The sequence below is a fragment of the Grampus griseus genome (assembly GCF_964374135.1).
Source record: "Grampus griseus genome assembly, chromosome: 2".
NCBI classification, from domain to species: Eukaryota; Metazoa; Chordata; class Mammalia; order Artiodactyla; family Delphinidae; genus Grampus; species Grampus griseus.
The window spans coordinates 160,809,315-160,821,511 of NC_139018.1; the positions used below are offsets into that span (position 1 = coordinate 160,809,315).

The 12,197-nt window shown below is 38.7% G+C and overlaps 1 protein-coding gene across 1 annotated transcript in view; it reads right to left on the reverse strand.

Annotated features, from left to right (window-relative positions):
* The window catches only part of CCDC7 (coiled-coil domain containing 7), a gene marked incomplete at both ends in the record, with an annotated part of 247,453 nt that extends 241,177 nt beyond the window's left edge, over positions 1 to 6,276 (reverse strand). The window contains 2 exons of the mRNA XM_082681635.1: positions 4,747 to 4,839; positions 5,998 to 6,276. Of these exons, the coding sequence (XP_082537761.1) occupies positions 4,747 to 4,839; positions 5,998 to 6,276 (372 nt within the window). The remainder of the gene's footprint in view (positions 1 to 4,746; positions 4,840 to 5,997) is intronic.
* Positions 6,277 to 12,197: the final 5,921 nt, after the last annotated feature.

Sequence of the window (12,197 nt, forward strand, 5' to 3'; positions counted from 1 at the left end):
AACCTCAGATGCTTATATACAGTTAGAATTCTGACAGAATGTTCTCCAGGACAAATATGATCCCTCAATATTACATTTTAAACATACTCAGAGGTTCATATTTTTTCATCATGGTAAAACCTATAGTCATATAAGAGACAGAGGGGGAAACTAAAATAGTCATTCAGGAGAGTGGGAAAATGAATTAACTAGAGTTACTAATCACAAATATAAAGTGAGACCATTAGCAGACTTGGGGATTTTCTTCCACCCACATTCAGGTGCCACAAATAGACGATGAACATCAATTTGATCAAGATACATGTTCTTTTCAAGTGCACACAGAACATTATCCAGGATAGATCACATGCAGGGCCACAAAGCAAGCCTCGCTAAATATAAGAAAACTGAAATATCAAGCATCCTTTCCGACCACAACACTATGAGGCTAAAAATCAACTACAAGAAAAAACTGCAAAAAACACAAACACATGGATGCTAAACAATATGCTGCTAAACAACCAGTGGCTCAATGAAGAAATCAAAGAGGAAATCAAAATATACCTAGAGACAAATGAAAATGAAAGCATGATAATCCAAAACCTACGGGATGCAGCAAAAGCAGTTCTACAGAGGGAAGTTTACAGCAATACAAGCTTACCTCTGTAAACAAGAAAAATCTCAAACAACCTAACCTCACGCCTAAAGCAACTAGAATAAAGAACAAACAAAAGCAAAAGTTAGTAGAAGAAAAGAAATCATAAAGATCAGAGCTGAAATAAATGAAATAGAGATTAAAAAATCAATAGAAAAGACCACTGAAATCTAATTCTTTGAAAAAACAAACAAAATTGATAAAACTTTAGCCAGACTCAAGAAAAGAAGGGAGAGGGCCCAAATCAATAAAATCAGAAATGAAAAAGGAAAAGTTACAACCAACACCACAGAAATACAAAGGATCATGAAACTACTACAAGCAACTATAAGCCAATAAAATGGACAATCCAGAAGATATGGACAAATTCTTGAACCAAGAACAAAGAGAAAATATGAACAGACCAATTATCAGAACTGAAATTGAAAGAGTAACTTAAAAACTCCCAAAATACAAAAGTCCAGGACCAGATGACTTCACAGGTGACTTCTACCAAACATTTAGAGAAGAGTTAACACCTATCCTTCCGAAAATATTCCAAAAAACTGGAGAGGAAGGAAGACTTCTGAACTCATTCTATGAGGCTACCATCACCCTGATACCAAAACCAAACAAAGATACCACAAAAAAAGAAAATTACAGCCCCACATCACTGATGAACATAGGTGCAAAAATCCTCAAAATACGAGCAAACCTACTCCAACAATACATTAAAAGGTTCATACAATATGACCAAGTGGGATTTATCCCAGGGATGCAAGGATTTTTCAATATCCACAAATCAATCAATGTGATACACAACATTAACAAATTGAAGAATATAAACCATATGATCATCTCAATAGATGCAGAAAAAACTTCTGATAAAATTCAACATCCATTTATGATTAAAAAAAAAAACTCTTTAGAAAGCAAGAATAGAGGGAACATACCCTCAACATAATAAAGGCCATATATGACCAACCCACAGCTAACATTATACTCAACTGTGAGAATGCCCACCCTCGCCACTTTTACTCAACATAGTTTTGGAAGTCCTAGCCACAGCACTCAGAGAAGAAAAAGAAAAGGAATCCAAATTAGAAAAGAAGAAGTAAAACTGTCACTGTTTTCAGATGACATGATAGTATACATAGAAAATCCTAAAGACACTACCAGAAAACTACTGAAGCTCATCAATGACTTCAGTAAAGTTGCAGGATACAAAATTAATATACAGAAATCTGTCGCATTTGTATACACTAACAACAAAAGATCAGAAAGAGAAATTAAGGAAACAACCCCATCACATCAAAAAATAAAATAAAATAAAGTACCTAGGAATAAACCTACCTAAGGAAACAAAAGACCTGTTCTCCAAAAACTGTAAGACGCTAATGAAAGAAACTGAAGGTGACACAAACAGATGGAAAGATATACTGTGTTCTTGGATTGGAAGACTCAATAGTGTTAAAATGACCATACTACCCAAGGCAATCTATGCTTTCAATGCAATTCCTATCAAATTACCAATGCCATTCTTCACAGAACTAGAGCAAAAAAATTTAAAAATTTGTATAGAAACACAAAAGACCCCGAATAGCCAAAACAATCCTGAGAAAGAAGAATGGAGCTTGAGAAATCACTCTCCCTGACTTCAGACTATACTACAAACCTACAGTAATCAAAACAGTATGGTACTGGCACAAAAAGAGACACATAGATTAATGGACCAGGACAGAAAGCCCAGAAATAAACCCAAGCACATATGGTCAAATAATCTACAACAAAGGAGGCAAGAATATACAATGCAGAAAAGACAGCCTCTTCAATAAGTGGTGCTGGGAAAACTGGACAGCTACATGTGAAAGGATGAAATTAGAACACTCCCTAACACCATAAGACAAAAATAAACTCAAAATGGATTAAAGACCTAAATGTAAGGGCAGACATTATAAAACGCTAGAGGAAAACATAGGCAGAACACCCTTTGACATAAAACATAGCAATATTTTTTTGGATCCCTCTCCTAGAGTAAAGGAAACAAAAACAAAACTAAACAAATGGGACATAATTAAACTTAAAAGCTTTCACACAGCAAAGGAAACCATCAACAAAACAAACTTACAGACTGGGAGAAAATATTTGCAAATGATGCTACCAACAAGGGATTAATTTCCAAAATTCACAAACAGCTCATGTGGCTTAATATCAGAAAAACAAACAACCCAATCAAAAAATGGGCTGAAAACCTAAATAGACATTTCTCCAAAGAAGACATACAGATAGGCATATGAAAAAGAAGACATACAGGCACATGAAAAGATACTCAATATCGCTAATTATTAGAGAAAAACAAATCAAAACTATAATGAGATATCACCTCACACTAGTCAGAATGGACATCATTAAAAAGTCTACAGATAATATATGCTGGCGAGGGTGTGGAGCAAAAGGAACCCCCCTACCTTGTTGGTGGAAATGTAAATTGGTGCAGCCACCATGGAGAACAGTATGGAGTTTCCTCAAAAAACTAAAACTAGAGTTACCATATGATACGGCAATCCCACTCCTGGGCATATATCCAGAGAAAACTCTAATTCAAAAAGGTATGTGGGGGCTTCCCTGGTGGCGCAGTGGTTGAGAGTCCGCCTGCTGATGCAGGGGACACGGGTTTGTGCCCCAGTCTGGGAAGATCCCATATGCCGCGAAGCGGCTAGGCCCGTGAGCCATGGCCGCTGAGCCTGCGCGTCCGGAGCCTGTGCTCCGCAACGGGAGAGGCCACAACAGTGAGAGGCCCACGTACCGGAAAAAAAAAAAAAAAAGATATGTGGGGACTTCCCTGGCAATCCAGTGGTTAAGAATCCATGCTCCCATTGCAGAGGGCACAGAGGGCACAGGTTCGGTCCCTGGTCAGGGAATTAAGATGCCGCACGGCACAGCCAAAAAAAAAAAAAAAAAAAAAGAGAAAGAGAGAGACAAGGAAATAAAAACATTCAGATTGGACAAGAAGAAGTAAAACTGTCCTTATTTGAAGATGACATAATTGTCTATGTATAAAACCCCAAAACATCTACAGAAAGATTCCTAGAATAAAGAAGTACATTGAGCAAGATTGCAAGATGTATGATCAACACACGAAAATCATATTTCTATATACTAATAACAAACAGGTGGAAACTGAAATTAAAATATAATGCCATTAAAAATCATTCCAAAAAACATGAAACATTAATGTATAAATCTGAAAAACAATATACAGGATCTTTATGATGAAAATTACAGAATGCTGAAGAAAGAAATCAAACAGGACAATGAAATCAATCAAATAAATGGAGAAACATACTATGTTTATGGTTTGAAAGACCCAACATAGCTATTTTATTACATGAAGCCAAACTCAATCCCTAACTAACAAAACTAATTATAAAATAGAAGAATAATGACCAACGAGTACAGTGTATTAAAGTATAGTCGACTATTAAGAAATATGTAAAAATAATTCGTCTCATCAATAGACTGAAGGTGAAGCACATAATCACCTTAATAGTTATATCATTTCAATATATACAACACAGACATTTACTAAAGCTCAGTAATCTCTTCAATGTTGGGGGTTTTTTATTTAGCAAACCATAAATAGAAGAATACTTTCTTAACATAATAAAGAATATACATTGCAAACCAATAGCCAACCACAAGCTTACATATTAAATAAGAGATGCATTAGCATCAAAAGTAGGCTCAAGATATAGATATACGGTGGTGTGATGATTTGGGAGATTGGGATTGACATGTATACACTGATGTGTATAAAATGGATGACTAACAAGAATAAAAAAATAATAATAATAAATAAAATGTTTAAGAACATATACAAATGCATGAAAACAAATTTAAAATTGAAATCCAATAAATACTTTAGTAATAAAAAAAAAGATATAGACATGTCTTAATTAAACTTTAAGATAAGTGTTGGCAGAGAATGGAAAAATCAGTACACCACTTTCAAGTTTCCTAGGAGGATCATTTTCATGGATGGGGGATTCATCTGAGAACATATACAGACTCTAAAAGAAAATCTTAGCCCTTTTCAGCATTAATGTCTCTACATTAGCATTACATATACTTACAGGAAAGGTTAATCCTTCATGTTCAGGCTTCACAACTGGTTCTTCTCCACTTGGAATGCTAAATCCATAGGTTTCTTCCAAAGTAGAAACAACCTATGAGAAAAATCAAAGCAAATTATGTACTTATATAGGGTAAAAATATTACATTAAATCTAAAAAGATATTTAATCAACTATGTCAGAACCATTTTAGCAGTAAGACTTACTTCTACCAGTACCATAAACTTAAATTTTCCATTTCATGCCCCACCTCATATCATCCTGAAGAAGGAGTATGAGCAATAGGCCTTGATCCCTCCCTAGCAATGAAGATAGGCCCTATGACTCTTCCACTTCTGTGTTGAAGAGAGTCTATGAACAGCTGAAGCATCAACTCTACTTACCATCAAAGTTTACCTCAAAATCTAATTAACTTGGCTTTCCTCTTTGAAGAGAGTGGGGAAAATAGGGAGATAGAGACCAGAAAGCAATACATTTTTAAAGGAAATTCTCTGAGCTAACCCCCTGAACTTTGAGCAAACTTGTATTTTGGAAGTTTGATGAACTATATTTTTTTTCTATATTTGTGCTATTCCTCATTGTTCTCACTTGGTATTTGGTACATTTACAACTCAATTCTGGATCACTGTGCAAGGAACTCAGAAAAAAGGAAGATATTTTTTCCCCAACACTAACAGCTAGAGTTTCTAAAGTGCAGAGAAAAGCTACAGAGCAGGCAAGAGACTGAGAAAAGCCTATCCTTAGAAAGATCTGCTTGTGTCTCAGAACTTGGATTTCAGGAGGGTTCCCACTATTCATTGACTGATGACAGTGGCTCACTGTCCCTAAACTCATTGTACCAACTATATGATTTATGCTGAACACATGCTTTCCTTCAGGGAGTCTGGAATTTTGGTACATGCTAGGCAGAGAGTACCTAGGTGACCAACCTCCAATAAAACCCTGGGCACTGAATCTCTAGTGAACTCCTCTGGTAGGTATTTCACATGTGCTGTAACAACTTGTTGAAGGAATTAAGCAAGTCCTGTGTGACTCTAAAGGGAAAGAAATCTTGGAAACTTGCACCTGGTTTCCTCGAGACTTCACCCCATGTGCCTTCTCCTTTTGCTGATTTTGCTTTTAATCCTTTCACTATAATATATCTTGGCCATCAATATGACTATATACTGAGTCCAGTGAGTCCTCAAAGGAAATCACTAAACCTGACGATGGTCATGGGGACCCCCAACCCAAGCACCAACAAATATCTTACCATCTTCAGATGTTTGGTAATCTTCCTGATCAATTCATCTTCTGCTACTAACTCCTCTGTCTTACTTGATGGAATGGGCAAAGCATACCTTATGATGGATTCCCCTGTTGGTGGAGATCTTAAGACCACTGGTTCAAGTTTATCACGTACTAATTTTGCACTATGTTTTTCCTTTGGTTTAGGTGACAATGGTGAATTAAATACTCCTTTTTTATATGTTAATTCTGGAACATTTGCCAATTTACTACTAGATGCCAACAGATGCTTTACTGGCTTCATTTTGTTATTTACTTAGCTTCTGAATTATAGATGAAAAATTTTTATTCCTCCCTGTAAATAAAACATTAAGATTTCAGATTAAAAATGATGGCAGATTAAAAAGAATGAAATAATGCCATTTGCAGCAACGTGAATGGACCTGGAGATTATCATACTAAGTGAAGCAAGTCAAACAGAGAAAGACAAATATCATATGATATCGCTTACATGGGGAAACTATTATTTTTAAAAAGATACAAATGAACTTATTTACAAGACAGAAACAGACTCCTAGACTTAGAATAACAAACTTATGGTTACCACAGGGGAAAGGTGGGCCGGGGTGGGGGAGGGTAGATAAATTTTGGGATTCACATATACACACTACCATATTTAAAATAGATAACCAGGGACTTCCCTGGTGGTCCAGTGGGTAAGACTCCGTGCTCCTAATGCAGGGGGCCTGGGTTCGATCCCTGGTGGGGGAACTAGATCCCACATGCATGCCACAACTAAGAGTTCGCATGCCACAACTAAGAAGTCCGCATGCCACAACTGAAGATCCCGCATGTGGCAACTAAGCCCCAGTGCCGCCAAAATAAATAAATAAGTAAAAGAGATAGCCAATAAGAACCTACTGTATAGCAAAGGGAACTCTACTCAATATTCTGTAATAACCTAAATGGGAAAAGAATTTGAAAAAGAATAGATATATATACATAAAACTGAATCACTGTGGTGTACACCTGAAACTAACACAACATTGTAAATCAACTATACTTCAATATAAAATAAAAATTTTAAAAAAGAAAAAAAAATGACAGCCAGACTATCAATTGCCATGAAGATGGTGAATCCCAAAATCAACTCTGGAGAAATTACAAAATGGAGAGGGAAACATTCCTAACAACAAGAAAAAAAAAAAACAAACCTGTGAGAAACCCCTAGACGTGTGATTTATGTGTGGGCCTTCAGGACAGGAGCTGAAGGGAGGGAAGAAGACAGTGGCAACAGTGAAAGAACGTATTTAGAAAACTTTAAAATTTTATTTTTACTTTTCCCCACCATCCTTGAGCTAATATAGGCCCTTTATATATACCATTATTTCCATAGACAGTAATAGTCTATTATTTGCTGATCCCAGGGTATCAGCAGAGTAATACCGGGGCAGCACCAATGTCATGCTAGAATAAGGAAGTATAGACTGGGTAGGACTTATTAAGCTTTCATTCTCCTACTTCTCTCTTTCCAAAGCTGATTAAGACTCAGAACAATGCCTCCTCCCATGGGAATTGTCTGATAGACTGGCAAAATTAAGACAGAATAGCATTGGCTCTCTGTTGTCTGCAGTGCTCCACACACAGACTAGTCCCATTGTTGTGGGTTGAACTGTGTCCCCGAAATAGATATGTTCAAGTCCTAACCCCTGGTACCTGGGAATATGACCGTATTTGAAAATACAGTCTTTGCAGATGTGATCAAGTTAAAATGAGGTCATATTGGAATAGGGTGGGCCCTAAATCCAATGACTGGCGTCATTATAAGAAAGCCGTGTGATGACACTTGTACACAGACGTACAGGGAAGAAGGCCACGAAATGACAAGGGCAGAGACTGGAGGGGTGCAGCTGCAAACCAAGCAATGTTAAGGATCGCCAGCACCCACCAGAAGCTGGGAAAAACCTTCAGGGGGAGCACAGCCCTACCAACACCTTGATTTCAGACTCCTAGACTCCAGAATTGTTAGATAATAAATTTCTCTCACAATAAATTGTTTGAGGCCACCCGTTTTGTGGCACGTTGTTACGGCAGCCCTAGGAAACTAATTTGCTGATGGAAATGATTCAGTAGAAAGCAAAAAGTATGACTGGGAGAGAGGGAACTGCTGTGATGATACCCTTGAGTAAACAAGAAGAAATGGGTTTTAAGGCACGAATGGGCCAACTCACTTTAGACAGGAACAGGGAAACTTTACCTAAGGCAGCAGACAGGAAGGCAGAGATGTGGGCTACTTCAAGAAACCAACAGAAAAGGATGGGGCACTCACCAGGTGCTAGAAAACGGCCTAATAAATGGATCCATGAAAGTTCACAGAAACTTAAAAAAAAAAGTTACATGCAGTGAACACTTATAAAAAAATACTTAAGGATTTTACACATTTGCTCCATTTAACTCTCCTAACAATGCCAGGAGGTGGATACTCTATCACCATAAAATTACCCAAGTTTATCAGTCACTTTCCACCACGAAGACAAACGTTTTCTGGTTTCCCTTCAAGGATTAGCTTGATATCCATTTCAAGCCCTTTAACGACACATTATACAAAACTGTGGGGGTGGGAGGCATAGGGTTTACGGTCCTTAAATTCTCCATCAAGACACGAGAAGCTCAGCCGCAGCTGAGGCAGTCACGCGGGGGGGAGGGGGGGCGGGGAAATGAAGAGAGAAGCAAGGATGCTTTGGTCAGGGAATCTGTGAACACGCTCACAGCTGACGAGGTAAGTCCCCCACCACTCGGTATACCTGCCGAGGCTGCTGGCAGTCAGGCTACTGGGTGGTTTGGCCCTGGCGAGGCTGGCTCTACGGTGAAAACGCTGGAAATTCTGAGCCTCCCAGACTTCCTTCAAGACGGAAGCCTGCAAATCCTGCAGACTCCAGCCCTGCTGCTTTACAAACGGACATTTGTGCCGCCAGGAAACGCCGAGCTTCAGCGTCCCCGGGCGGCCGCAGCGAGGATAAGACGCCAGCCGCCGGACGGCCGTTGACGCCACGTCACGACGCCGACGTCCTACGTCAGACGCCGCGGGCGGGATCCGCCCATCCCACGCGCGCGGGGAGAGGGGCGAGGGCTTCCGGCAACGGCGGGGCCTTCGAGAGGCTGCGCGCCTCCACCGCGCCCTCGGTATCCTATGCGATTACTTCCAGACGCTTCACACGCGGAGATGCTTACAGGCTTTTGGCCTCGAGAAATAACGTCCCGTTTAGTGCTATAAGAGCTTGGACTACACCGACAAAGCCTGAGCCCCAGGCCCTCCTCTGACACCGTCTAAATGTTTCACTGCGAGGTGTTGTGGAGTCATATTTTTTTTTTTTTAGACTATTAAATATTTTGTTGTTGTCGAACTATAGTTGATTTACAATGTGTTAATTTCTGGTGTACAACAAAGTGATTCAGGTACATATGTTAAATACCAGGTTGTACCATGAACATGTACCACTCACATTATTCTTCAAGGGATAATAGGAAGATTTCTGCTTCCAACCAAAATGGTGTAACAGGGACTGGGTTTATCCTCCTAGCTCACCAACTAAAAAATCAGACAAAATATAAGAAACAATGAATTTCAAGATATTGGCTATCAGGCAATTAATGACAGTGATCCCTGGGTAACAGGAAACAAACAAGATGAGCCCTGTGATTTCCTAAACTTACTTTCTGAAGAGAGGAGTTTCCAAATCATAATGCAAAGAGGGGGGAACCCAGGGAGACCCCAGAAGTCTCCCTGAGTTGAAGAAAAGATGTCCAGTAAGGCCAAGGAAATTCAAGTTAAGAGGAGGGAATACTAAGAGATTGAAAAAGAGGGGGAGAGCTCCATAAATTCTCAGAGGGACCCCCTTCAAGTCCACAGCGGATTAATGTCACCGTATGCATGTATGGGCACACACATGTAGGGAAAGAGCCACCTAAAAGCATCAAAGGGTACAATACTCACAGCTCACAAAGAGCTGGAAATATTTTATATTCTCACCAGCTAGAGTGAAAAGCTTTATAATTTATGGGTACTCCCTAAGTACTCACAAGGATTTTGCCACAGGAGGTGGTCAAAACTAGTCTTACACTTAACACTTCTCTGGACCTGACAAATGAATCTTCAAAGTAATACCTGAAAGAATCAAACATTTCCAATAACTTGACTGAGACCCAGAACAGAGCTCAAGAATATTTATACGCATATCAAAACATCCAGCACCCAACAAGGTAAAAATCACACTGTCAAGTATCCAATCAAAAGTTGCAGGGGGGGCTTCCCTGGTGGCGCAGTGGTTGAGAATCTGCCTGCTAATGCAGGGGACAAGGGTTCGAGCCCTGGTCTGGGAAGATCCCACATGCTGCAGAGCAACTAGGCCCGTGAGCCACAACTACTGAGCCTGCACGTCTGGAGCCTGTGCTCCGCAACAAGAGAGGCCGCAATAGTGAGAGGCCAGTGCACCGCGATGGAGTGGACCCCGCTTGCCACAACTAGAGAAAGCCCTCGCACAGAAACGAAGACCCAACACAGCAAAAATTAAAAAAAAAAAAAAAAAAAAAGTTGCAGGGGAATTCCCTGGCAGTCCAGTGGTTAGGACTCTGCACTTCCACTGCAGGGGACACAGGTTCGATCCCTGGTCTGGGAAGTAAGATCCCACATGCTGTGCAGCACAACCAAAAAAATAAAAAGTTGCAAATCATGCAAAGAAAGAGGAAAATACAATATACTAATGTAATGGGATAAAAATCAATCAGTCAAAATGACCCCAGTCATGACAGATGATAGCATTGGTAGACAGGACAAAAAAATTACTACAACTGTATTCCATATATTCAAGAATCTAGAGGAAAGATTGAACATGTTAAGTGGAGACATAGAAGATATGACAGAACTCAAATCAACGTTCCAGAAATGAAAATGTCTGAGAAGAAAAAATGCACTGGCTAAGAGAAACAGTAAGTTAGCAATCACAGAAGAAAAGATTCATGAACCTAATAGTAAAGAGAAACCACCCAGAAAGAAAGATACAGAAAAGATTCTGTGGGGGGGAAAAAAAATTCAGGATTTCTGTGAGCCATAGAACAACTTCAAATGACATAATATACATGCATGTGGGTTCCTAACTATTTTTCTAAGTATGATGAAATGTATAACTCCACAGATCTGAGAGGCTCAGTGAATACCAAGCACAGGAAGCATGACACATCATAATCAAATTGCTTAAAAGCAGTGAAAAAAAGAAAATCTTTAAATAAACCGTAAGGATAAAAAGGCACATTACAAAAATAAAGTAACAAAGACAAAGATGACCACAGAGTTTTTTTCCGAAACAGTACAAGACAACGTTATGCTAAGTGAGATAAGCCAGATAGACAAAGACAAGTATTGTATGGTATCATTTACATATAGAATCTAAAAAAGTCAAACTTTTAAAGAAACAGTAAAATCATGGTTACCAGAGGATAGGGGAATAGTTTGATGTTGTTTAAGGGTACAAACTTAGTAGTAGATAAACCATAGAGATCTAATGCACAGTATAATGAATACAGACAATAATATTATGATTATATAACATGATAGAGGTGCTAAATATTGCCACAGTGGCAATTATGTTACAATATATAAATGTTTCAAAACTTTATTTATTTACTTTTTTGGCCTTTCCCCACGTCTTATGCGATCTTAGTTCCCAGACCAGGGATTGGACCCAAGCCCTAGCAGTGAGAGCACAGAGTCCTAACCACTGGACTGCAAGGAAATTCCCTCAAAAATTTTAAAATGCAATACTGGAGACGACAGCGCAACATTATTAAAGTACTGAAAGAAAAAAATGGTTAATCTAGAATTCTTTAGCCAGAATAATTATCTTTCAGAAAACGAGGTGAAACAGAGAATCTGTCAGACACGCAAAAGCTGAAAGAATTAATCAACAGCATACCTGCACTAAATAAATATTGAAGGAAGTCTTTCAACCAGAAGGAGAATGATACCAGTTGCAAATCTAGATCTGTCAAAGAATTGAAGAGCACTAAAAATGGAAACTATGTGAGTATACATAAAGATATTTTTCTTATTTAAATCCTCAAAGGTAATTGTTTAAAGAAAAATCAGTAACAATGTGATGAAGGATTTAGAACATAGGTGAAAGTAAAATGTATAACAATAATAGCACAAAAGCCAATTGGGAGAAATGG